General features: G+C 40.1%; 3 protein-coding genes across 3 annotated transcripts in view; 2 read left to right on the top strand and 1 right to left on the bottom strand.

The window, feature by feature from the left end:
• The window catches only part of LIN7A (lin-7 homolog A, crumbs cell polarity complex component), a 392,447-nt gene that overhangs the window by 82,783 nt on the left and 281,803 nt on the right, over positions 1-27,861 (bottom strand). The gene's annotated exons all lie outside the window — the stretch shown is intronic.
• On the top strand, positions 1,002-2,405 carry MYF6 (myogenic factor 6). Its single transcript, XM_030866207.2, has 3 exons — positions 1,002-1,520; positions 1,810-1,900; positions 2,139-2,405. The coding sequence occupies exons 1-3, from the start codon at positions 1,002-1,004 to the stop codon at positions 2,255-2,257; spliced, it is 729 nt and encodes a 242-aa protein (XP_030722067.1). The 3' UTR covers positions 2,258-2,405.
• Positions 10,273-12,284, top strand: MYF5 (myogenic factor 5). The gene is made up of 3 exons (XM_030866206.2): positions 10,273-10,773; positions 11,616-11,691; positions 12,094-12,284. The coding sequence occupies exons 1-3, from the start codon at positions 10,273-10,275 to the stop codon at positions 12,282-12,284; spliced, it is 768 nt and encodes a 255-aa protein (XP_030722066.1).

Here is a 27,861-nt window from a genome sequence, read left to right as displayed (position 1 = left end):
AGAACTTATTTGGGGTCAGTGGATACCGAGAATGCTAATGAAAAATCTATGACCACACATTGTAGAACAGGAGCCTTAACAGAGGCATCTTGGAGTGGCACGTTGAATCCTGGAATATCAAATAGCTATAGTGTGAGTCTTATTTCCACTAAAACTATTTTTCAAGAGACATTATTACATTTAGTGCATCCCCATCCTCAGTCCCACCCCTTACCTTATAGGTACTACTGCTCCACCGTGGAGCAGGGGTACGGAATTCAGATCTTGGTTGCCACCCTCCAAAAAAAGATAGCCAAGGAAGGAATCTGAGCACCCTCCAGCCACCCCCTTCCAGCTCCCAAACTGTCATTCAACCTTAGTAAAAGAGAGGAAAGAGATTTACCTGCTGCTATTGAGGCTGAAGCCTGAAAGTCATGTATAACCTTTGAAGGACTGTAATGGTTTTAATCACAGGAATAGCACCTTTTTGACAGGCAGGAGGGAGAAAAGAGCTGAACCAGTCTGCAAACATTAACCAAGCTATTTTGGAGCAATGGCTATTGCCTTTGAAATCTTTCATCATGGGTCTATACTTAGAATTCAGATGAGCCTGGGGGAGGGTCATGGAGCAGTGTTAATCCCCAGTTGTTCTGAAGTTGTCCTGTAAGCAGGTTAGCGTCTAAACTGCCCCAGATGGAAGTGTTCGATGCTTTGTTTAAATTATTGGATTCTCTCTATGTATTTTGTTTTAACCTGTTCTGCATATAGGTTGTCACATCATTCTGGGGGTGACACTTCTCAGTTTTCTTTCAAACTAGATGTTCTAGAGAGCACTGGCTGTAATCACGTTGAGAGACTGATGCTCCATGACAGCTAAAAGTTGGATTGAGTTTCAGGAGCTTCTATATATAAAGCTGGGGCGACTTAAGTCACCGCACTAATTAAATGCCATCTGGGTGGCTCCTCTGGGTTTTTGAGCCCATCACCCCGTTCAGACCGAGTCAGAGGCCAAGGAGGAGAACATGATGATGGACCTTTTTGAAACTGGCTCCTATTTCTTCTACTTGGATGGGGAAAATGTTACCCTGCAGCCGTTAGAAGTGGCAGAGGGCTCTCCTTTGTATCCAGGGAGTGATGGTACCCTGTCCCCCTGCCAGGACCAAATGCCCCCGGAAGCTGGGAGCGACAGCAGCGGAGAGGAACATGTCCTGGCGCCCCCAGGCCTGCAGCCTCCTCACTGCCCCGGCCAATGCCTGATCTGGGCTTGCAAGACCTGCAAGAGAAAATCTGCCCCCACTGACCGGCGGAAGGCCGCCACCCTGCGCGAGAGGAGGCGGCTAAAGAAAATCAACGAGGCCTTCGAGGCACTGAAGCGGCGGACTGTGGCCAACCCCAACCAGAGACTGCCCAAGGTGGAGATTCTGCGGAGCGCCATCAACTACATCGAGCGGTTGCAGGACCTGCTGCACCGGCTGGATCAGCAGGACAAAATGCAGGAGCTAGGGGTGGACCCCTTCAGCTACAGACCCAAGCAAGAGAATGTAAGCCCAGATGCTGCCGGGGCCGGGGAATGTATAGGCTGATTAGTCGCCCTCCTTGGGGCCTTAACCTCCAGCTGCTCTGTCTCCGTTCGCGTCCTCCTTCCTCACCCGCCCCTCCCGGTCCCTCTCAAATGAACCCCCGGTGACCCGTGAACACGGGGTGCCTGCAATAGGCAGGAAATTCGTACCCGGCCTGAGGAAACAGGGGAGACCCCCTCACAAAGGGTCCCCTACCCCACCCCCGGAACCGATGTTTCTTGACTAATCTGCTGCCTCGGTTTTCCTCCAGCTTGAGGGTGCGGATTTCCTGCGCACCTGCAGCTCCCAGTGGCCAAGTGTTTCGGATCATTCCAGGGGGCTCGTGATAACTGCCAAGGAAGGTAAAGTAAAAGGGCACTGGACTGCGCTGGAGAACATCCCGGGAGGGGACTGGGGTGCTCTCTGGGGGCAGAAAGCGCTCGGAGCCCAGCAGGAGCCTGGACGGTCCCTAAGAGACCGGCGCTCCTTGCACGGGGACCAGTCCTCCCGCGCGGTCTAAGCGGCTTCGCGCGGGGCGCGGGGCTGCCGGCTTCTTCCTTCCTTCGGGGTTATGTTTGTGTGTGTGTTTTCTGCGCTCAGGAGGGGCAAGCATTGATTCATCGGCCTCGAGTAGCCTTCGATGTCTTTCCTCCATCGTGGACAGCATCTCCTCGGAGGAGCACAAACTCCCCTGCGCGGAGGAGGTGGTGGAGAAGTAACCCGGCGCCGGTGCTAGGGATGTCCTCCACGTAGCAGGAAGATCCCTCCCTCCCTCATTCGCCTAATCCTTTAGGTCACGTTACAGTAATATTTAGGAACCCAGACCCAGGAGCTTATGAAAGGGAAGGAGCCATATTCACAAAGAAACTTCTCGGAAACTGTTGTGCACGCTCAGATGAAAAAGCCTTTCGGCTTTGGGCTTGTATTTGGGGAACCGCGAGTGGCTTAGATCTAGCAGTTTTGCTTTGTTTTTGTTTGGTTGGTTTTGTAATATATTTACTTTTATTACGATGATCCTTTTGTGCCATGTTCAAAAGAAGTTCATTCCTGTTTAAAGCAAAGTGGGAACGTTGCATCTAAATGTTAGTGGTATTGAATATATTTTTGTAAATAATCTTAGTACTTTCATTTTTTAATGTAAACCTAAGAAATATATTTTAAATGTGTAGTGACGTATTGTATATAAAATGTGCGAGGATCCTGGTATTGTAATATTAAAATGTAAGTTTCTATATGAACAAAGTTGTTCCTAATTTGATTCAACTGAAAAAACTATGTTTGAGACATAAATAAAGGTGAACCACATTTTAATTTAGAAATCACCCAAGCCCATTTATTTGGGCGTTTACTTATGGACTGATTTAAAGGGAGGAAAATGGGTTGTTTTCCTGTGTCTGAATTAAACTGTTCACTTTTCTATCTCATGTAGACCCCACACTTGTGGTTAGAAATGAAGACCATCCGGAAGAAATCTGCCCTTTTCCCTTTTATCAGCATCCCTTTTCTTTCTGTTTTAACTGTCCTTTACCTGGAGATCTGGGTGAGATTTACTTTCTCAAAGTTAACAACTGAATGTTCAATCGAGGAAAATCTCATTGTTACAAGAAATGACCACACAAAAATTCTGCTCATTTGCCTAAAAAAATCTTCAGCTAATTTAGGCCGAATTACTTTCCCTCTTTGAATTTACAGGCCCGGCCCTTCGTGAGGAAGCATTCATATGGTGCACCAGGGGCTGCGCTGGCTTCTGAGCCAGGTCTCTGGTCCCTCCCGGGTTTTCTTGAACTAGACTGGTGGCTAGAAGACTGGAATAGCCTCAAGACCTCTTGTGGCTTGGGTTTGTTTTCCAAATAGAAAGATAAAAGAAGGGGACGATCTGTCTCATGAGGTGGGGTGGGCATCTTTGAAGGAAGGTTGCTTCAAGAGAGGTAAGGGTTAAATGGCTGAGGGCAAAAGACAACAACAACACACATGAAACCTCTTAGCTGGACCAAATAGCAAAGCCCCAGAGAGGCTTGAAGCCCCAGGAGCTCCTCACCGTGAGGATTTTACAACGTGTGCCAGGTTTGTTTATCCTGTAACCTCAGGAAGAAACGACCACCAAGAATCACAGTGGGAAGTGAAGCAGAGGAAAGAGGCAAGCTATTTCTTTGGAATTGCTACTTCTCTCTTACATTCCGTAAATGGTACTTTCACTCTCCCCGCCCGCCCTTAACTGCTTCCTTCCCTCTTTTTCTCTACAGCTAGTCCTCAGTTCAGAAATGTGAAAATCAAATCTAATTCAGCACTTCCCAGCCCAAACTTCATTCCCAACGCTCCAGTCTGGACCTTGTTGCCCACCGCCAGAGTTCCAGATGCCGCCACAGACCGCGCCCCCCGCAGGCATGGAGCAGTGTCTTGCCCCTTTAGCATTTCAAAAAGCTTCTTCCTGGGGATAATAGTTACTCAATTTTCTGAGTGTATGGATAATTCTACTTTCTCCTAAAATGCAGAAAGCTTCATAGAGGAAACTGATCTTGACATATAATCCCTCTCAAAAGTGTGAGAGAAGTAGGTGGGAGTGTTAGTGGATGCAAACTGCTGAACCTCTGTGCGCCATAAACTGGATTGAATCTTTGCTGCTATGGTGTAAACGTGGAACTATCACTGCTCCTCTCTTTTTCCCGTTTCCTCATTTATAAAATAATGGGGATGACAATAATAGGGCTTAACTCCTGGGGTTCTGAAGATTCACTGAGATAAAGTTCTTAACCAAAACAGGACACAAAAATAAACACTAAATGTCAGCTGTTTTTATTTTTCATTAGTAAATCTAAATTGACCATCAAGAGGCTTTTCTTCCACCAAAAGCCACAGTTCCATGAGATTTAGTTTTCTAGCTTTTTTGCAGGCTCTGGCTGAGAAAGTATTAATAACAATGAGACCAGCAGTAAAATGAATGAGCCATTACTAACACTTTACCTGTTTACTCATATAACCCTACGAAAACCTGTAAAGGGGTCCTTTTGTTATCTCTTATGAGAAAAGGATACTTTGGAACAGAGAGGAGTTCTTGCAGTTTTAAGTACAGAGCCAGGATTTGGAGCCAGTCAACATCAGTGGCTTCAAGCTCGCTCTCTGAATTGCTTATGCATCCTGAAAGAGAAGCCCTTGAGAAATGAGTATTTAAGGACTGCAGAATAACTTGGCTGTATTTGACAATTGTTTTCTAAAAGCTTTTTCTCAAGAGTGATTAGCTAGTAAACTCCAAATTAGAGGAGTCATTTAATTAAAAGATACGTGGTCAAGCACTGCAAACTATCTAATCAGAACACATGCGACTGAAGATGGCTTAATGGCGTGTATATCCATTAATCATGCTTATTATGTATCTATGATTTTCTTCCTGAGAATCGATAATGATTTCCTAAAAATGTATATGTACATGCACACCCCTATATTTTGGAAAATCAGACTCATGCCACAACTGAAATCAGATGTCATAAGTGACCAGGTGAACTCATTTACTTTGTAACTGTGCATATATTTATAATAAGATTTGTGTTATAGTCTGCTCATCAGCAGAAAGCTTTTATCAATTCACGGACTTTAATTGCTGATAGTTTTTATTCAGTCTTTGCAAATCAAATCCTCTCTATCTCTCTTGGCGGGGTAACTTGAGAAACTGTTTAGAATAAGTTTGCCTATAGAAGTCTCTTCATTAAATAGAGCAAATATTTCCCAAAGACTTCAGGTGACCTCCACTGCTATAGCTGACATGTTAGGCTTTCCAATGAAATCCTTGGTGTGTTTGCAATTTAAATGTTTTTATTTGATATTAATGATGATAAGCTTGACTAAGGCCAAAGCCAAAACAAACAGGGCTGTGGAAGCAGAAAAATCAAGATGTTAATAACTTGGTAAAGATAAGCAATTTGAGATTAAAACTGAGCCTCTTTCCAGAGGCAGGCATGAAGTTATCAAGTATAAAACAACGAGCGACTTTCTCTTTTATGTTACTATAGAAACAATTTGTAGAATGTCAAATGTCAGCTTTCTGAAACTAACTTTAATCATCACACCTGGATCATTGAGTTTCAAGCCTGAACGTAGTGGAAATCCACTTATGTCTAACGGACTCATTTTTTTTTTTTCAGACTCTTTCATATGTTTTTAGGGTGGAGGTGTGGTGCTAAAATTCAATGTTCCCAAGTCCTCTTGAGACTGGCAGAGAAGTCCTGGGCTGCTAAAGTGACCTCTATCCCTATTAAGACATTTCTTAACTCAAAGTTACAATTTACCCATCTGTGCTTTTCTCTTAGTAATATTTTATCCCTTTTATTCATCTCAAAACCTTCCTCCTACAACACCTTATCTGGAAAAAGTATTTTTAAAAAATTTTTAGTTTAAACTTTGAATATCTCATCTCCTACTCTAATGCATTATTAGTAAATTAGCAATAACATGGCATTTCCTCAAAGAGCTAAGCCATCAAGACATTTCCCCAACAGACTCCTCCAGTCACTCCCTTAAAGTCAGAAGAAGTGTTGCAAAAGACGACCCTCCTTCCTAGAGGTTTCACTCCGAAAAAGCAATTTTTTGCAAGCCTAGTTCAGAGTCAGCCTGTGAGACGGGATGCCTGTGCCATGTGCTGGAACAAAGATAACGCTGCAAGGACTGGCTACTTTCTCTACTCTCAAGGCTGCTAAAAGTCCTTACTCAGGCCTTTGATCTCTCCTGGGAGTCTTCGAATTCAGGCAGAGGCCAATGTCTTCCTCAGCTGTCTTCTCCACAAATTCTTCCAGCAGCTTTGGCAGGTACTAATGTGTTTACTTAGGTGTGCCTGGTTCCCAGAGCTAATAGCGGTTTGAAATTGTTTAGCACGTTGTTACGTCAGATATAATAAGCAAACATTTCAAGAACAACTCCCTTGGTCCAGGAGTTGATAAGGGTCTCAGGTAGGGGCGGAAACGAATTGAAATGAACTTATCTTCTATGTATATTTGATTTCTCCTGCTAAGAGAAGCATGGAGAATTTTCAATTGTGCAGAATTCCTAGGGTGGGCAAATTTTACTAAAAAAGGAAGCTCTAAGCATCATTTTGCTGGTGTGGTCTGTCCATCAACACTAGGATTGTTGCCATAATGGTTAAACTAAAATACGTTCTCTTTTAAAAAAAAAAGAAACTTGATTACTTAAAGGTCTTTGCAATTAATACCTGCTTACAAGTCTAAACTGTAAGAAAATTAAGCATGTGTTTATTCAGAATGTAAAATGACACAAAAATTTAAAAACATTATATCTGTTGATACTTCACCAGAACCTTGGTGGGCATTCATTTATAACACCCAGCTGGGCTGAGTTTTCCTCCCATCATCTGACTACTGTGATACTTTCCTAGCAGACAGTCAGTGTTGGAATATCATTTCTAACAACCCGTTTACATATTAGACAATCGTGAGTTTTCTCTGCATGGAAGACATCCACTTCTCTGGAGAAATAGTGGAAAACAGTATTTTCATTCTTTTCTATGAAAAGCAAAAGCCAATCTAGTCTGATTTTGAGAAGAAGAGGCCACCCAGATGAGTACTGTAAACGACCTTTTTTTAAAAAAGTTAATTTTAACTGTTTTCATACTTCTCTGTTCAATTTTCCCACTCAAAAAAATTTTTTTTCCTCCGTCTCGTTCACTCAGTTTCGCATTTTCCCCACCCACGGTCTTTCTTGGGAAAAGAGCAGGGGAATCTCTCCCGAATTAGGGGAGCCCAGCCATCTTTGAGGCGCTGGCTCCCTGCCTTCTTTGTATCCTGCCTCCCATTTTTTGATCTCTTTCTCCTCTCGCCCCTGACAGAGGTCTAAAAGTTTTGTTTCGTTTTTTTAACTTTGGTGCTCTGAGATCCTATTTTCAGCACTTGGGTCCCAAGGGTCCTCAACCCTGGACCCTGTTTCCCCCCTAGCAAGTCCCATTAAGCCGCCGGGCGCTTGTGTTTTCTCGGCTTCTTTAGTTCCACTCACCCGCGGCACTCTGGTAAATTTGTTTGAGATCACCTTACCAAAGACAGCCCTAACCTCTGAGAACCACCGTTCCTGACAGAGCTTCCTGAGTAACAGCGTCTTCCCAGCCCGGGAGCCGAGGGAGAGCTGTTGGGGACCGGCGTTTGCGAGTTTCTGCTCTGGAGCGTTAAGGACGCGCAGTGAGAACAAATTGATTCAAGAAAAAACAAACGAAATTCACCTCTAGGAGCACAAACTCTCCACGGGGATGCCTAGTTTCCAATTCTGTGTGACCGGGGGCAAATGACTTACTCCTTGAGCTTGGTTACCTTCTTTTAATAATGGGTCCACTTACAGTTGCCACAAAATTGTTGTAAGTCATAAACGAGTGAATACATGGAAAGGGTTGGGAAGAGTGCTTGGCAAATAGAAAATTCTTAATAATTGTTTGCTCCACACAGGCAACGCTGAGCAGTTTGGGTACAAAGCACATTAGGTGCCTGGTGGAAAGAAATCAGCTGAAAGGCAAGATAACTTCTATCTTCCACTTAAAGTTTATTTGTGCCCAAATCTTAAATCTGCACACAACTCAGTTTTAGCTTCAACCAGTGTGTGAACTTCTGGACTCTCTAGGCAAAGAAAATGGTACTATTGCTGCTGACCAGAACCTGTGGGACTTGGCTGAGAATTCCCAGATGAGAGTATCTACCCACTACTGTGTTTCAGAGGTAGCAATGTGCATGGTTTGGAATGTTTCCACCCACCTGGATGAGTCCTTTAGGAACTTAATTCTTTTATCTGGTGTAGCCCTGGGTACCTATTCATTTCAAAGGCAGCCACTTGTTAATAGTCCTAAATAAGGTACAGATGAATTTCCCACAGGCCTACTAAGCAGCCCGTTGGTATGAATGGGCCTGATTTTGGAGGGTGGATGGTGATGGTGGTGGTGGTAGTGTCTTTGTCTTAGAGATGACAGAACTTGGAAGAGAGGACTGCGGCGGGGATGTCTGTAGCAAACCTTGGTGACTGACACTCTCCCACCTCTGGTTTCTGGGACCTTCACTTTGGAGTACAGATTTCACCTGAAAAAGTTAATACTTCTCTGGCTCCTGCAGACAGGGATCTGCCTGCCAGGGTTGCTTTCGGAAAATAATTTTAGGAAAAAGTAATAGAAAAGAAAGCTCCCCCAGCCCCCAATACGTTCAGAGTCACAACAGTTACTGGACTGTATGACCCAAGATCAAGGTGAGAACTCTCTCTCCTCTTTGAATGAGGCTACAAGGCCTGACCCCAAACCTCAGAATACTTTACTTGTTTAGGCCTGAAGTAAGAGCTTTTCCCATGTATAAACAGCAAGTCCCCCACCAACCCCCCCAAAGTGATTTGGTAGTGGGTTAAGTAAGGGTGGAGGAGGATTGACAAAAGCTGATTAATAGGTTCATTGTCACTTAAATGGCAGCCCTCCCCTCTCGCCTTCTAGCCACCAAAGTTTCAAAGACCCTGCTGTGATTGCTTTTCTGGAAGGCTTTTGTCGCCAAAGTGTGTGAAGTTTCTCGGATTGGAGGAGTTGGAAATTTTACACGAGCCAAGAAGGATTGCTGTGCTGGCAGCTGGGACGCATCTGTAACGGTGTTAGTTTGCCTGAAAGCAGAAAATTAGCGACCCCAAAGCCCTGCTTGGCTGTTTAGTCTGTAGAAACGACAGGGCGGAGCAGCAAGAGAGGGAGAAGGGAGACGCACCCCTGGAAAGAAGTTCGCCGTCTAAAACTGGGTTTCTTAGAATACAAATCTTAAGAGGCGCAGTCAGTGCGTATCTCCCGCCGGCTCAGGGCCCATCAAAGGTCTGGCGCAACAGAGGAGGCGCTCGGCAAACATGCGCATAAGCGGGAAAGAGAGGAAGGGAGGTGTGTTCCTGGCCACCTGGCCCTCCTGTGCCCACGCCTTTTGAATGAGCGTAGAGAGAGAACTCAGAGCGGGCTGTTTTGGGGAAAAGGAACCTTCCCCTCCCTGCTTACCCCCTATAACACAGAGCCTACAAAATGGCAATATGATGAGAAACAAAACAGATTAAAACAAAAACCTAGATTCACTCCATTATTGAAGGTGCCACTTCGAGCTTTTAGCAACCGATATTTGGCCTACTGGCTGAAAAAATGCCTGACACAACTAAAGTTCATGAAAAAGAGAAACATCTGAAAATAAAGTGATCATGTCCCGGACTGGGAAGGCAGGTCCGCTTTTGGTGTCAGCTGAAGTAGGGAGTTCTATTTACTAATTATCTTTTTTTAATGTGACAGCAATCGTACAAAGTTGGATTTCCTTCGTTCCTTTTGTCTGTGACACCCTTTAAGTGTCCCTTGGTTTAGGTAATCTAGAGTGTGCAAGTAAGTGGGTTGGGGAGCCATCCATCACCCCCGCCCCAGCAGAAATGCAGTAAAACCATTAGCGTCAAAAGGGGCAGTAAACAGCAAGTTGTCTCTAGAGGAAAGGCGGAGGTTTGCCCAGACAGCCCCGGCGGGGGTTGCGGTGGGATATGCTAATAGTGCGGGGCCACTGGGGCCGGCCTCCCTTCCCCAAGAATATATAAAGAGCCTCAACCCCAGCGCGGCTGACCCAGGCCGTCAGGCGTCTGCCCTTGTTAATTACCGGAGAAACCGACCAGGGAGCTCCGCCCGGGACTCGCCTGCCCGCAGCGGCGCCAGGCTCCGGTTTCTCCCCTATCTCGCTGCTGCCCAGGTGCACCCCCTGCCTCTCCGCAGAAGATGGACATGATGGATGGCTGCCAGTTCTCGCCTTCTGAGTACTTCTACGATGGCTCCTGCATCCCGTCCCCCGAGGGCGAGTTCGGGGACGAGTTTGAGCCGCGAGTGGCTGCTTTCGGGGCGCACAAAGCAGACCTGCAGGGCTCAGACGAGGACGAGCACGTGAGAGCACCTACGGGCCACCACCAGGCCGGCCACTGCCTCATGTGGGCCTGCAAAGCATGCAAGAGGAAGTCCACCACCATGGATCGGAGGAAGGCGGCCACCATGCGTGAGCGGAGACGCCTGAAGAAGGTCAACCAGGCTTTCGAGACGCTCAAGCGGTGCACCACGACCAACCCCAACCAGAGGCTGCCCAAGGTGGAGATCCTCAGGAATGCCATCCGCTACATTGAGAGCCTGCAGGAGCTGCTGAGGGAACAGGTGGAAAACTACTACAGCCTGCCGGGGCAGAGCTGCTCTGAGCCCACCAGCCCCACCTCCAGCTGCTCTGACGGCATGGTAAGAGAGAGCTCTGCACCTACTAGGCCCTTCCAATCTTTTACAAAAACCTTTACATCTCATTTAGGCCAGGTGTAGCGACCAAACAGCCAGTAGTTATTGGTGGATAGTTGGGGGTGGGAATGGGGAGGCAGGTGCTGAAAGAGAAGAGAGGTGCCGCATTTAGACAGATGCCAGGAAACAGGTAGCTGCGGACCAGGAGTTTAGTTTGACTTCCTACCAAGTTCTAAGTGTACATCGTAGGAAGAGGCTGTCACGTGAGATAGGTGGCTGTGAATGATCAATCAGATGTTTTCTCTACAACTCGGTTTATTTCCAATATATACCACCAGTGGCCCCTGCCATACACTAACATCTAAAGGCAACTGTGTGAGGCTTCCACTGTCCCGCAGTTTGTAACTTAAGAGAGAAATGCCCGCGTGGTCCGAGTCCCTGCTCTGCTGAGGCCTGGCTGGAAGATGTTGATGCATTCTTTACAGAGGGCGTTTGCACCAACGCTGCCAGGTTTTAATGTGTTTTTGCCCTGGGAAAGTGCTCTCTCTCTGAATTAGTGTGGCTTCCTTCTACTCCAATCCATTTTGCATGGTTAACCCAATGCACATGGCTGCTGAATTCCACCCGCCCTCTTCCTTTTGCTGCCTTTCTCCTCTTCTCCAAGCACAGAGATTGACCTCAGTGCCCTTGCAATTTGGTGAGGCTAGCCCTTCCTAAATCAAGGCAATGAAGGTATTTGAGAGCGGTCAGTTTATGGAGCTGGTGGGCAAGCACTGCCTCACCCTAGGTCAGAGCATCTTTTGCCAAGACCTGAAAACAAATGCCTTCTTTTGTGTCTTTTATTATAGCCCGAATGTAACAGCCCTGTCTGGTCCAGAAAAAGCAGCAGTTTTGACAGCGTCTACTGTCCTGATGTACCAAATGGTAAGAATTGATGACTTCAGAGGAGTTTAAAAACCAGTTCAACTTCATAATTCAGCCTATCAAAGCAGAGTCTGTTCTTCCATGCGGTATTGGGAAGAGGATAGAATGGTATTTATGGCGTTTTGGGACAGAGCAAAATAAACACACATCTTCTGCTCAAAATCCCCCTACCAGATACATCCATGCACACACACAGACATAGGAGCTTTTGCTTGAAATATTACCCAGGTGCTTCTCCACTCCCCACCTTCATCCCCATGAATTGCTAGATATTTGTTGCAAATTTCTACATCAGGTTTTCTGTGACCACCTGACCTCTGGGTTTCAAAGGAGCTGACCTGCTGCTTAAGGGGCAACATAAGCAAGGATTTTATTTTAATGGTTTTCTCTTTGTATCCTTAGTATATGCCACGGATAAAAGCTCCTTATCCAGCTTGGACTGCTTATCCAGCATAGTGGATCGGATCACCAACTCAGAGCAACCTGGATTGCCTCTCCAGGACCCAGCATCTCTCTCCCCAGTTGCCAGCACCGATTCTCAGCCTGCAACTCAAGGGGCCTCTAATTCCAGGCTCATCTATCACGTGCTATGAACTAAAAATCTAGTCTAGATCAGTTCTGCCAGGAGGGTCTATTACACAGGAGGAAAGAGGCCCAAAAAGTCCAAAAGCAAGACAACCTGTAAATAAACATTTCCTTTCAGTTGTAAATTTGTAAATATTATCTTGCCACTTTATAAGAAAGTGTATTTAACTAAAAAGTCACTATTGCAATTAATACTTTCTTTTCTTCTTTTCCTTTGTCTTGCTTTAGATATATAGTTCCAGAGATACTATTTCTTACAGGGGGCAGTTCATCAAAGGTAGCTTGTTGCAATGCTTAACTTATATTTTTTATAAATATTGCTTATCAAAATATTACATCTGATGTTTAGAGCTTTTTTTTTTTCTTTAAAACTTTAGAATAGCTGTAAATCAGTTATAGGGAGTTTTATATATATTTAACTTTTTTGCTTGTCTCTTTAATCCTTTGATTATATTGTGTAAAATAAAAATATAACAATACTGCCTAATGGTATATATTTTGATCTTATAAGAAATGCATCTTTTTAATGTAAGCACAAAATAGTATTTTGTGGATGATTTCAAGATATAAGAGATTTTGGAAATTCCACCACAAATAAAATTGTTTAAATGAAGAAACATTTTGGTTTATGATTTTGGTGAAAGAACCCCCTAATGGGGTTGGCAGTCATTGATATGGTATTTTTAAGGTGGGGCTGAAAATGCTGAAACAGTTGGTTTTGTAGATAAATCTGAATATTTATCATCTCATGGACTCACCTTAGGTCCTGTTGGTGTCACAGATGAAAATACCACATTTCTATTTTAAGCATACTTCAAGGGAGGCTACTAACTAAAATTTTTCTTTTATCTTAATGTTGCACCATATAATGTCAAACTATGTGTGTATGTGGGGGAAAGATAGAAGTTATTCAGGACAATAAAATATTTTTAAACAAAAAGAATGTACAACATTACATCATTTTAATATCTACAGTACATTAGAAATCATGAGTTAGGTCACATTTATCTACTTGCCTGAAAACATCTTGAAACATTAGTATATTAATATTGTCAATAAAATATTTAAAGGTATTGAGCGTTTTTTTGTATTATTAAAGTGCTGGCATAAGAAAATTTACAGAAACCATAGTAAAGTGAAGCAGACTGCAACTGCCCTCCTCCTTTTCACAGCCTTTTTGATTTTATTAATCATACGTTATGCTTCTGTGTTGTGTTGCGTGATGGACATGTGTATTTTATTGTTAATCATTTAAATCTCCTTTAGAATGAATTGAGATGAAAACAGAACAAGTAAGTGGAAAATTAGGTAGCCAATCATTGGAATAATTCTCACAAGGTTACCACTGAGAGAGATAAAAAGGGAAGTATCCTTGAAGCATCTAAATTGGCTGTTCAGAGAGCAAATAAAGATAATGATCTTCTCTTCTAATTTATAAATTAGTTCAAAATTTCTAAGGGTTTGTAGTTACATATATTCACCAGCCAAAGCATATGGACTCTTTGCTGGAGCTTGGCAATTGTACTGTTCTTAGGAAGGTTTCCCCTTCTTTTCTTTTGCTTGTCCAGTCACCAGGCTTAAAAGAATAGATATTATTCCATAAAGGAAAGGAAAGAAGAGGGGGTGGGTTCAAAAAATATTGTAGCCACTGTCACTCTGTTAGCATCATGCCCTGATATGGGATGCTGACTTTACTACACAGGTATGTCTTTCTTTATACATGATTTGACAGTGTGAGGATTTGAAGTGAAAAGAATTCAAGAGGGCATTATAAAGATTCACATATAATTTCAACTTTAGTTTGAGTGATTCACTTTTGTTAGACACTGTCTCCTTCTTCTACTTCTATGAAGAAGTGGGAAATTTGTTGTTGCTCTTAGTAGAATTAGAATAAAAAGAACTATCCAAAGATTGTTTTTTAAAGTTCAATTTTAAAACACATTACCGGGGCTTCCCTGGTGGCGCAGTGGTTGAGAATCTGCCTGCCAATGCAGCGGACACGGGTTCGAGCCCTAGTCCGGGAAGATCCCACATGCCGTGCAGCGACTGGGCCCGTGAGCCACAACTACTGAGCCTGCGCGTCTGGAGCCTGTGCTCCACGGCAGGAGAGGCCGCGACAGTGAGAGGCCCGCGCACCGCGATGAAGAGTGGCCCCCACTTGCCACAACTAGAGAAAGCCCTCGCACAGAAACGAAGACCCAACACAGCCAAAAATAAATAAATAAATAAATTTTTTAAAAAAATTAAAAAAAAATAAAACACATTACCATATTCTGTTCCATTTAATAAAAGTAAGCAGAGAATATAATGTAATTTTTAACTCAAGTGAATAAAAATTAATTTTATTTCCAAACTTCAGTTACTTCTATACTTGCAAATGTATTTGATATTCTCAGTTAATATTATGATGCCTCAAAGTATTTAGTTAAGAGTTTTTCAATGCTCTGGATATAATACAGATGGTGATAAATGTATGATTTAATACAATACTCTCCATGACAGCTTGCTTGGATTAATCTCACTTCCAATGGACTAACAGTGAAGGCTGGTGTCTATTCAGTAAACAGCTCAGCACAACACATCACATGCAGTCATATATACTTTTCTGACAAGGGCCTTTGGGAGTTGGTTGCAGTAATCCAGACCCATTCCCTTCTCCAAGAAAGTAGGGGAGAAGAGGGGGAAAAGAGTGACACTGACAAAATAGTCAAGTAAGGACAGGATTTTGCCATCTCCAAAATCCCCTGGAGTGAACAAGTGGGCTGCCACTAAGCTTATATCAGACCTACCTCAGCTGGTGGAAAACATGCCACTAACAGTCAAATTTATAGGAAAACATCCCCTTTCCCATCTGCAACCTGATGGCGAGGAGGTTCTCAGGAAAAAAGAGTCAAAAGAGACTCCTTTCTCCTCATGCCTGAGAAATGCAAGTTCACTGGGTTACAGAGGAAAATGTCATCAAGTGAGGTTATGGAAATTGGGAAGTACTATGTGGAAGCAAGTTGCTACATAAATCAAGGTGTCTTGATTGCCCTTATTTTTTTTCTCATTTGAAAAATACAAGTCAGATAAAATTACTGTCTATGTTATAGCCCTAAATTCTTCTTTAAGATGGCATTCCTACAAATACTTAATCTGACAGTGGTATTTCCTGAAATTCTCTCTTTGCGCTTACAACAGTTACTAGATTAAAGAAGTAATTTAATTCTCTGACTTTCAGAGGTGGTATTTCTGGGAATGATATTAGAGTATAGCTATTTGTAACTTTAGAAAATCCCTGCTCAAATGGTAAAGTACCCCTGAAAATGTCACCACTGAAAGTTCCCACGTTGTCACAAAAAGCACAGAACATGAAATTTATTTCTTTAACAGTTCTGATTTGATATTAGTTGACTAGTGATTTAATTGTTTAACATGGTACATTTGCTGAGCAAAGGATCTAGAATTTAATGCAAAGTCTAAACTGGGTCTAAAATTGCTAATGTATTGCTCTCTTTTTAATTTTACTTGCCACATTGTAAAATGGAGTCAATGATAGTTTAAGATAACATTATATAATAAATAGTTACCACTAAAATTGTTATAGTCTTAAAATCTTATAGAAATCATCCTTAGTAAAGGGAAAAACAAGCCAACTCTTATCTCCTTTTATGCTACTTAATTCACTTCATTACAGATTGAGTGAACACTAATGATAAACCAGCAACTAAAAATTGAGTTTGCATTATTATGCAAATAAAGAAGTAGAAGCTTAAGGAGTTTAATAATTTTCCCAAGAACACTCTGTTTGGGCTGGCTATTTGGGCCTTTCCACAGCACATATTCCAGGAGGCTCAGGTGGAAATCACAAGGTTCCTTATGATATAGCATGAAAAGTCCCAGAACATTGTGTCTATTGCATTATTCTGGTCAAGCAAGTTACTAAAGTCAATCCAGAATCACTGAGAAGCAAACTAAACTCCACTTTTCAGTGGAAGAAATAGTAATGAATCTGTGGCCATAGTTAATCTACCATAATGACTAGTATATACTTGCAGTCTCTATTTCTTTACCTTTCACTGATTCCACTGACCGTAATCTGGCTCTGCCTCTATCACTATCCATGGTCACTACAACCTTCAAAACAGAGTGTTCCAGCCCTGGGCAAGCTTATCCTCCAGCCCTGATATCTTCCCTGATCTTCAGACCTGTATATCCAACTGATCTTTAGATTCCTATCATCTCTTGAATGTCTCAATGGTACCTCCAAGTAAACACATTCCAAGTTAGGTTCAAGCTGTTCTGCCTCTCTCCCTACCTCTTAACCTGGCACCCTTTCAGTGTTGACTCTCTCAGTGAATGATATCACCAGTTATATAAACATGAAACTTGGGACATACTCCTGATACTTCAATCTCTCTTACCTCTTGTCTAATTCACTACAAAATCCTACAAATTTATTGTCCTTAAATACCTCTCAATCCAAACTATGCTTATCGCTATCCAGGAATATCATAAGACCTTCTTAACCTGTTCCCCCATAATTTCTCTGGGCCTCCCATTTCTGGAGACAGCATCCAAGTTTGTCTTTGGGGACTGTCCCTTTCCTCTTCTCAGGCCATGTGGTTCAGGTGGGACTGAGTGTACCTCCAGAAATGAGCCTGACCATGAGTGTGTCCTCTTCCTTGGCCACATGATTGTTTCATGGATGGGAGTGTGACCAAGTTGTTCTATAAGTGTCAGTCCTGGGATATTTGCTGGAACTGTAAGGAAAAAGTTTTCTTTCTGCTGAGGTTCTAATATAAGAGATTTTTTTACTCTAGGCTGCCAGCTGCCATGTCATCCCTGGGAGAGGAGATCCTGCCTAAAAATAAAGCCAACACAGTAGAAATCAGATCTGTGACACAGAGTGATATATCCCTGAAAATATCATTAAGTATCTGGATCCCCAAATGCCTGAATATCTGCTCTTGGCCATGCTTTACAAGTTTGGAGCCAACAAAGATCTTTTTTCTTAAACCAGTAATAGTGGGAACTTGGTTAACTGAAACAGAAAAATCTTGCATAATGCCATTCTTTGATCTTTCCTATTTATTGCAGCCAGAGCAATCATTTCAGAATATTCATCTCATCATGTCAATCACCCCATTTTCCCTCCCAGCTTATTGCACGTAGGGTATCGACAGAACAAGCCCCTTAATGTGACCGTCAAGGTTCTGCGTGTCTACCTCCTATCTACCTCTCTAGTAGTACGTCTTTCTGGTCAAGTCCTTGTTCTCTCCACTCCAGCTACATAAGAGACTTCTATCAGTCACTACGTTCCCTCTTACCAAAGGAGCTTTACACATTCTCTCTGTCTGCAATGCTCTTCCCTCCTCCACTTCCCCTAGTCCATTCCCACTCCTTTCAGACCTCAATTCAGGCATCAATTCTAAGGCAAGATTTTCTTGAACTCTTTCACAGTATCAAGTCCTCGTATCCTACGATTTCAAAATACCATATACCTCTTCTCTGTAGCATGTCTCAGAATTGCAATTGTGCATTAATTAGTGTGATGACTAACATTTGTTTCCTCCACCTTGAGAGCAAGGACCTGTCTTGCTCAACCCTGGACTATATGAGAATTGATATTGCTGAAGCTTTTGTTGTGGAGTGCACCCTTAATGTTCAAACTTTCTTATTCATAGAATTCCTTGACACTATTTTCTACTTTCCTCATAATTTTCTGTTTTATGTTAATTTCTTATACTGACCTCTCTTATTCTGGCCAATTTTCATATATTAATTTTTTAGGGTTCTGTTGTGTGTCCTCTTTTCTTTTTGGTCTACTGTGGACCTTTCCCACTTCCATAGCTTCAACTCCCACCTATCTCCTATGTAGAGATGTTTCTACTATTGCTTCAGTCTTACCTTTCCTAAGGAAAGCTGCCCCACATGCATCCTTTGATTGGCTTGGCTGGCCTTTTTAGTAACTGTTAATCAGTTAGGGATGGGTATCTGATGTGAGGGCAACCAATCAACAGACTGAACAACATTTATGAAATGCATAGCTTGATTTCAATATTGTATTGAGATAAACAGATTCTTATTATCATGAGTCAGACTAAAAAATAGAGAAATTAAATCACCATTTAATAGTGGGAACTAAATTGAAAGGTCATGATGTTGATGGGACTGGAGAGTTTATGAAAGGCCATACACAGGCTGAAATTATGGGAGAACATGAGTTAAGGTAAACCAAAAAGCCAATTGGTAGTGGAATAGAGTGGATTCAGAGGCAGAAGAGAACACAGCGCCCACTATTTGTAGTACATATAGGTCCCTGGATAAGAGTTGAAGTTGACCACTAATTTACCACTAATTAGCTGAGGGTACTTGGGTAAATTACTTAGATTCTCAGAAGCTGTTTTTTCACTTATAAATGTGGATAATAACAGAACAACTCACACGACTTTTTGTGAGAGTGGCATGACATAAGGCATAAAAAATGCTTAGCTTAGTGCCTAGTCCATAACACATACTCATACAATGATAATAAAAGAAAGTACAATGATCGAGATTTAGGATGAAGACTCATGAATGCTTGACGTGGGGATCTTTGGAATTATCTTGATTCCAAAGAAGTCCTCTTGGTTTAGTGACCATTGGCTCAAGTGATTCCCTTATTACTTTTCATGGGAGTCATATATGAGCTACCCTGAGTGGATTTGTAACTAAAAGAATCACAGTAAAACATTCTCCAAATATTAATCTGCAGATTTTTCTTCAGAAGGCCATTCATATACTCAGTGATCGATGGACTCTTTCCCCCTTGATGGCAATCTCAACATGGACAAAATTTGACTTGTCTTTTACTCCTACATGTCGTATTTCATTTCGTAGCACCACATGCATACGTATGCATGCCAAAAATTTTAGAATCATTTTTGATTCCTCCTTTTCCCTCAACAATTAATTTAGTTTGTCTGGATCATAACGCAAAAAGGAATTGTTAAAGTAATAGTAGTAATAGCAGTAGAAACAATAGTGTATTTCCTCAATAAGCATAATTTTCCACACTGCAATTTATGAAATCAGTCTGAGTTTTAGTCTTTGACTACATTCATGGAATAGGATGCCTTTTCTCCTCAAAAAAGTTACAAATTGGACATCTTATAATCAATGAGATTTTAGGGTAAAGTAAATGTTGACTCTAAATGAAGTTTAAGAAGGGACATTTATTCATCACTTTCTTTTATATCAGAAACTGAGTTTTACATGCCTTATTGATGTTGATCATGAGTAGATAAAAATAATTACCTCCATTCATGGGGTGACTACTATGATCCTGGAACAGTTTTTGAAGTCTGATATGCATAATATATAGCTAAGCATAAAAACAGCTCACGGAGTTGAGTATTACCCACTCCAGGCTACAGCTGAAGAAGGGCTTACACACAGAGGGGTAAATAACATGATTAATTTAAAAGCAGAGTTTCTGTAAACTCTTCTGTTACAGACCTATGAAGCAACTAGAGTTCAGTGAAAACCTGAGGCAAGGCGAGGCTCCTGAGCAAGTATTTAACTTAGATCTTGAAAATGGTGTTTTGGTATCCTGGTTGTTTGGAATGGAGAGCGAGTAAAGAGAACTAATTAAGAGGATACTGTAATAGCCCATGCATGAGGTGACATTTCCTTTAGCCCTTGCTGAGTTGTCCAGGCAAAGGGGGCTCTCAATGAAAGTTGTTGACTGATTGAACCACTGAGGTGGTGTCTGCATGATGCCAGACATCTGGATATAAAGACGAAAATCCAGTCATCCAGATGGTAAGGTTACATGATACAACACCATCAAACATTTAAAACTTTTAACTGATTGACTGCCTTTCTTACTTTACATCCAGATAAACAGCATTGAGTTAACTCAGCTTGAGCATGTACCAATTGCTATTCCTTGCTTTTTTTCAGGGAATGGTTAGGTTGCCATGCTGATGAATCACTAAAAGAGTAATGGTGGTATACTAGACAGGTGAACATGGAAATAAAAGAGAACTAGTAAATAATGAAGAAAGTGAAAGCTTCATATGATCAGAGACGCATTTTAAATACTATTTGTTGTGGTTGCCCTCTTTGTCATTCAAAGAATTTTCATTGGGTTGGGTGTCTCAAGCTTATAGCATTACAGTTCCCTAAGTAACTATTATTTTTTCACATCAAAGCTAACTCCTTGAAAATATTTCGCAGACAATTAAATGTTAACACTTTCCTTCTGCGCACAGTTAAAATGAGATATAAAAACGAAGCACTGTAATATCATATTTAGTTCACTAAAAGTAAATTATCCTCCTAAGTAACTATATTGCATATAATAATGTATTTTTAAAATCCCAATTTTGATAAAATCATACTGCTGTAAGTAAGTAATGATGGTAATAGAAACATACCTTTGTTCTTTAAAAAACTGTCTCCAAGTAAATGTAACTTGAAAATAAGGATATTAATTTATCATTGAAGATAATGCCTTTTAATCATATTCATTCTATGTCCAAATGCTAAGTTGACCTGTTGTAAGTGAAAGTTTGAGTAAAGCAACTGGTTAACTGGGTGTTTTGTGTGAATGATGATAAAGAGATTGATTGATATGGGGTTGGCCTTTTTTTCTTTCTTGAAGAAATTACTGATTTTTAAAGTTACTTTTTGAATCACTTGGGTGGCTTTACATTTTGTGAATAGGGATAATACTCTTTTGGAAGATAAGCTTTCTACACAGGAAAGTGACAAAAAATTGAGATGATTTCCTGAATAACAAAACCCACAACTCCACTGATTTAAGCTGTCAAAACTTTTTGGAAGGATTATGAGTTTGTGGCTAAAGAATACTAAAAGTATGTGGGTTTGTTTTGTTTTGTTTTGTTTTGTTTTGTTTTGCACTGCATTATTAGTACCCTCAATGCAGAACTGTTCTATGTATCCCTAGCACCTGGACTTGCTTCAGGCGTTTAAATGCTCATTAAATGTCTATATTCTTTTTTTTTTTTTAAATGTCTATATTCTTATATCAATCTGTATACTTGTGCAGAAACTCTACTGGAGGAATTCAAACTTCTTCCCATATCTAATTGTAGCTCAGAACAACTATCCTGCTTTAAGTGTTATAATCTCTTTCAGAAAGACAGGATATATGATATGAATAGTCTCATACAAATGTAGAACCAATTCAACATGAAGAAATGAGTATCTGCTACAAAGACAGCTCTTTACAGTCACAGGCTTAATAATAGAGCTAGAAATAATTGCATAAGAACAGTCTGCCAACATTTGAATGGCAGAAAGAAATTTTTATAAAGTTACATGAAGAATTTTGAAAGTCTCTCAGGCTTGCTATGCTGGATGGATAAATGTCTTTTATATTGACATACTGCCAACTCAAAGCATCTAAAAGCCTTTCAGAATTACATATAAACACAAATCATTTCACCCACCTCTGGGCTGGAATGTGACAGCTGGTTAAAGTAAGCATAGCAACACCACACAACAATGTCAAACAGGATGAATGGCTTAACCAATCAAAAATAGAGCATCAAAGTAAAACTGCTCAAATTAGACTTCTGGCCCGGCAGAAAGGTTAAATGTTCTGTACTGGTATAAAGTCTCTAGTATACTTAATGACCACGAAAGTCATGTTAGTATAACCAACTGAATTCAAGATGTGATTCAACAGCTCAAGAGTTCTTTAGTACTATCACATGGAAACGTTTGTGGTTTTCTGATCCAACATAAAGAATGTAGAAAGCTATGTATATAGTACTTAAGGGAATGACCTGTGAAGTAAGAGTGACCTTGGTCAAGTCACCAGTTCCCAGCTTATAAGTTGATCAAACTACTTTCCCTCTCTGTGCTTTATTTTCCTCAGTCATAACAGAATTCTTAATACCCATTTCCACAAGATATTTTTAGTGTTAGTTATATGTATGTGTATCAAGCTCTGAAATCAATTCTTAGTACATAGAACACACACCATACATGGAGCAAATTATTTTGCCTATTAATGGTCAGCAAAATTCATACAAAATGTCAGGGAGGGGATTTTGAGAATTATTTCCTAATACACTAAATTATTCTTAACCTAGGGATCTGACAAGTTGTTGACCCAAGAGGTTGTTTGGTTTAACTTAAGACATTACAGCAGTAGTGACAGATTAAATACCATAGCTAGAAGTTATATTTAGGTGGAACTAGAGAAAGATAAGCATACTAATTATTTTTCCTTTTTTTTCTGCCTAGCAATAAATACTTAATCAAAATTCCAAGATGAATTGTTTCCAGCTCAGTTTGACAAACTCTAGAATGTTCAAACAGATACTACTGTTTAAACAGGAAGTTATATAATGCTGTAATATTAAAGTTATTTAAATAAATTACTTAAAATCATTGTTCCTTTTATTTTGGTTAATGTACAAGTTCTAATAAAATCTTATCTTCAACTCCAGAGACTATATCTTCTCCATTCCATCTCTTTTCTAAACTTTGGCCTTCATTCTTTGAATGAATAACTAAAGATATAACTTTAAAATGTTTTCACAATATAAATTAAATTCTGAAATATGAACAAATGTATGTGAACATATAATACAAAAGTGCTACAAAAACTAGTTCTTAACAATCCTTAGAGAAAAATATCTGAGTTCTATACTGAAATCATATACCAGTGATTGGTGTTAAGTGATCTACAGTCATATTACAACCATATGCTCTTCAATCTATCTAGGTTAATATGGCTATTTCACCATATGTGAGAAAATCATTTTTAATCCTTACTCGAGTATGGTAGGCAAAATCATCCCTTCTAAAATCAATGTATAACAAAAGTAGAGCGGCAAGACTTAAAGCTCACTGAAACTAAAATACATAGGATTCTAATTATTAGTATAATCCTCTCCGGAGGTTAATTCCTAAAATCATGGCTATTAAGTTTCATGTGTTATATTTACTGTGGCACTTGGGAACACTGACAAAGGGTTGAGTATCTCCGGTATGCCCATCCTAGCTTTACTCACTGAGCCATATCACTTGCTGGTAAGCTATATAAAAGACTTCTATTTTTATGGGTGGTATTTTTTCAATTATTTTATGTATTAGCTCCCAGTAAATGTTCAGTCAAAAGTAATGACATTTTATAGAATTTTGCAAACTCCTCCACGCAGGACTTGTACTACATATTCCTATGTATTAATGCACAAAGAATGATGGTGTGTTTGGATGAGGGAACTATACATTTAATTGCTTCATTATTTTTTCCTTTTGAGTTTTTTCCAAGTTTTCTAAATGGACACTTTAATAAAGAAAACAAAACAGTGCACAACTTATACAAACTCTTCTTATATAAACATTATCCAACCTGTAATTTCCTCTTTAGAGTTAGTTGACTTTTGAAAGCAGCCCTAATGTTTCATGTGCTGTTTGCACACGGATACATCTACTCTCATTAGATATGACCAAAAGAAGAAAGGGTTGGGATGGGTTGGGAGAGAAGGAAGGTGTATATGAGGGGTACTACCAGACTTACTAAAAACCCATTAAGCTCATACAGAACTCTGACAAAGGGCTTTGCAAACGCTAATTGGAGTATATGTCTTTCCCTACTGCCCCTGTGACCATTCAGACCACTCCCTAAAAAATTATCCCTCCCCACATATTATTTATACTCAAGACATCTGCTTTGAGAAAGACCATACTAATTTAAAGACACAGAAAAATAATGATTTCAATCTAAGAGCTCATCCCAAGTCTATTTCAGGGCCAAGAACAGGTGCTAATAATTACAACTCCAGTATCTCTGCTTCTCAATAATTAGCCTTTAAATGCAATTATTTGTTGTAGCTTACTGCAGTATAATAGCTTATGTTAATCCCTTTGCATAATTTGTATTAGTTTTTATAATTATAAGACAAGTCTCATTCCTATAGCCAATAGTTTAATCAACATTTAGATGTATGTTTATTACCAGTACATCCCTCGTATTTTTTACTTTCAGTAGACACAGCCATCTCTCCCTGAAAAAAACAGGTGGTCAGAGTCATCTGGAGAATATCAGAAGTCCTAGGAAAATACTAGATTTTCTGAAGACTGGAAATGAGGGACTTGTAATTCTTTAATAATTCACAAAATAACATGAAGATGCATACTTTATGTTACTTTTCCTAACAGATTTACAGAAAATTTTCTAATAAAAATGATGGGCTGGCTATAAGTTGGTGATAAAGAAGAGAAGCTGAAAGAAGAAAATGTTTTCATGGGAACTTCCTGATGTAAAATATAGGGGATTATCAGGGATGAAATTGCATGGCTTCCATAGGAAATCTGACCAGAGGAGGGAAGAGACACAGAGGCACCTGGAACACATTTCTTTATTGTTCTTCTCCCCCTCCAAATCCCTTTCTAGGTTTTTGCTCTTGATTTTTGCTATAGTGGCATATACCATCATATTTCAAATATTCTCTCAGTGAATTATGAACCCCAAATAGCTGTGAGTAATGTCTGTAATGCTTGCCTTCTAAAGGACTTAAGCTGAGCTGCATAGTTTATAGCTGGTAAACTGGGAGTCAATCTTTCACTGCAGTGATGTATTCATTGCACTAAGAACTATTTCCATTGTAAATTAATTCTTGAAATGTTGGACCATAAATGTCATCAGCATCATTACCCAATCTGCTACCAGAAGCAGTGACTCAGTCAGTCTGCTGCAGGTGCTGGCTTCTAAAAGCAAGGTGCTCCAAACCAAACACATTAAACCATGACTCCATTCTTAAGGGCAACTGCTTTCAAAGGCCTCTTTGCATTATGCTGCTTGCAAAGAGATTAATGGATGCCATTTCTGATATGCAACTGGCTTCAGGGTTTTTCTTTTGCTCTTTTAGAAGGAGGTAACTTTCAATGCCTCTTAACAAATATATTTCCCAAATGTTCCTCCTTTAGAAGGCTCCGCTAGTTCAATCAGAATTCACCCTCTTTATGCCTTTGTTTGGAATATATGGACTTAAAATATAACCAGTTGTCAGGTCTTTATTGAGTCATCAGTGTGCAGAGAACTTATGTGGAGGCATAAAAGAATCAGGCAATACAGGGCTGCCCGTAAGGAGCTTAGGTTTTTGTAGGGTGAGAAGCAACCCTACCATGATGAAAACCAGGCAACAAATAATATATAAAGCCAATTTCAGGTATTAGTTACTCGGGGCCCTCATTGTACATTTTGCAGTGTTTACTAGGGACAAAATGTTCTTGGACAAACCAGAGTAACATGAAAGTTTACATTTTGGGCAGATTTTGTTGAATAGTACATCATTTGGAATATTAAACTGATTTCACAATTGCTATGCAGAGTAGACAGAATTTTAAAGGTAGTTTTCTTGTTTGTTTTTAGAAGATGTTCTTTCTTTTCAAACTGTTCAGGTTAATTCAGTGGAGTGTGCACAAAATCTAAAGCTCAGGATGCATCAATCTGGTGAAAAACCTTTTGTGCTGTCGAAGAAAACTGTTATTTCTTTAATCTTCTGATTTTGTAACCCAGGTAAGCACTAAAGAAGTGTTCTGTTCCTTTAAGAACTCGGTTGGAAAATGTTAAAAACCCTTCACCTGAGAAAAAAAATGTGAATTAGAGAGAGGTCAGTGAATACATGGAAGTACTGGGAGGCGAGGTGGGGTGCCTGAAGAGGGGTAAATGTAAGTAAAGTGAAGAAAAAAAGTCATTCATCTGAAAGCAAAAGTCTGATTGAATAATTCTAAATTGGTGTTCAATCAGTTTAAGTAATGAGTGGCCAATTGGAGTTCCTCAACTCCTGACATCTATTTATGTCTTTCCTCCCAAAGGACTTTAATTCACTGCCTTGTTTTAATAACAGGTATTTACTGAGAATTTACCTGAGGACAGTCACTGCAATCATTCCTCTACATGCATTATTTTACAGGTTATGAAACCATGTGAGGTTAGATTAAGAACTTTACTCAAATGTTAGACTAGCATTCAAGCCCAAGATGTATGACAGAATCATTCTTTTTTCCTATAGTTAGATTATTCACATTCAAAAGAAGGCAGAGTAAACCTAATTATATCTCTGCTAAAGAATCTGCATTTTATCCTTTTTTTTCTTCCACCTTTCCCAGTTCTGACCTCTTCCTCTTTATCATCTCCATCCCATCTCATCAATTCTTAATTTTAAGGTCAACATAAATGCTATGTCAGTGCTACTTGAGCTGTGCACATCATCAATAAACACAGTAAAATAAGTTCAAAGGAAGAATTAGCTATTCTGGTCACTTTTTTCTAAGAGGTTAACACTATTCAAGTGTTAAAAAAAATTTTATGAGCCCTTCCAAAATAAACAAATTGTGGTACCTAATTTCAAGAGGCTTACAATCACTTGTGGAGGAAAGAAACAGACATTTTTTGCCTTTAAGCTTCAATCTGACTCTGACACTGATCTTCAAGCACTAGTTACTGAGCTCACTGATTAATGACATTGTAGGGAAAGGAAGCGCACAAGACCCTTTCATCACTCTATCAATCAAAAATATTTACTGAGATGTTTCTTAAAACTTCAAATGTAAATGATGAGAGGCAATTGGATATATATGTTTGAAGTTTAAAAAAAGGACTGGGATGGAAGTAAAACTTTCAGATTTTAAATTAGCTAAATATTCCTTGAAGCGATGAACATATTGGAAGGAGTGTAGAATGAAGAGAAGATGATTAAGAAGGATCCTTAAGACTGCCAATATTTAAATGAATCAGGGAAAGGAAGACAAATTGGTGAAGGAGGCTGGGAAAGTGCAGTCTGACAAGTCTGAGAAAATGAGTAAAGCGTTATATGGAAGCCAACGGTCCAAATATAATACATGCGGTTGCTGTTGTATGTTTAGTTTTGTGGCAATTAACAGTGTCAGTTGATCTTGATTTGATGGGGGAGTGAAGATGGGGTTATTTATTACCAAAGCTTGTGTTCCATAATGCTTTATAAAGTGGGTGGCAGGGGAGTGAGCAGCACAGGACTCTAAGAAAAAGAGTCAGACTTCTGGTTTCAGCTCTAACATGGAAAAACTTTGGAAATCATCCACCTGTCCTTTATTTGCATAGATGTGAGGCCTGTGTATAAAACTTAAATATTATACAAATTACTAGAGCCAATAAGAGTTCAGGCAGATGGCTAACTGTAAGATCAATATCTGAAAATTTCTTATTTCTTGGGAGAAATTTTTAAAACTTTATTGAAAAATATTCAGAAATATCTGAATAAAAAGAAAGGTATACTATATCCATAAATAGGGGAATGGGATATTTTACTCATGTCAATTTTCATCAAATTTAATCTTTAAATCCAGTATACTTGCATTGGGGAATATGATGAGATAACTCTAACATTTATGTTGAATGACCAGGATACAAATGAAGAAGCCAAAGGTGGGGTACTTGCTCCACCTAATATTAATATTTACTATAAAAGTTATAGTAATTAGGCAGTTTGATACTGATTCAGGGACAAATAGAGCAGTGGGGCAGAGGAAGAGGATAGAGAGCCCCCAAATAAACAGACCCACCCATATGTGGACACTTTATGAATTATAGTGGTGGTA

Source organism: Globicephala melas, chromosome 10 (genome assembly GCF_963455315.2).
Source record: "Globicephala melas chromosome 10, mGloMel1.2, whole genome shotgun sequence".
In the NCBI taxonomy this organism is placed as follows: Eukaryota; Metazoa; Chordata; class Mammalia; order Artiodactyla; family Delphinidae; genus Globicephala; species Globicephala melas.
Note: the sequence above shows the minus strand (reverse complement) of the source record. Positions and strands in the feature narration are given on the sequence as shown.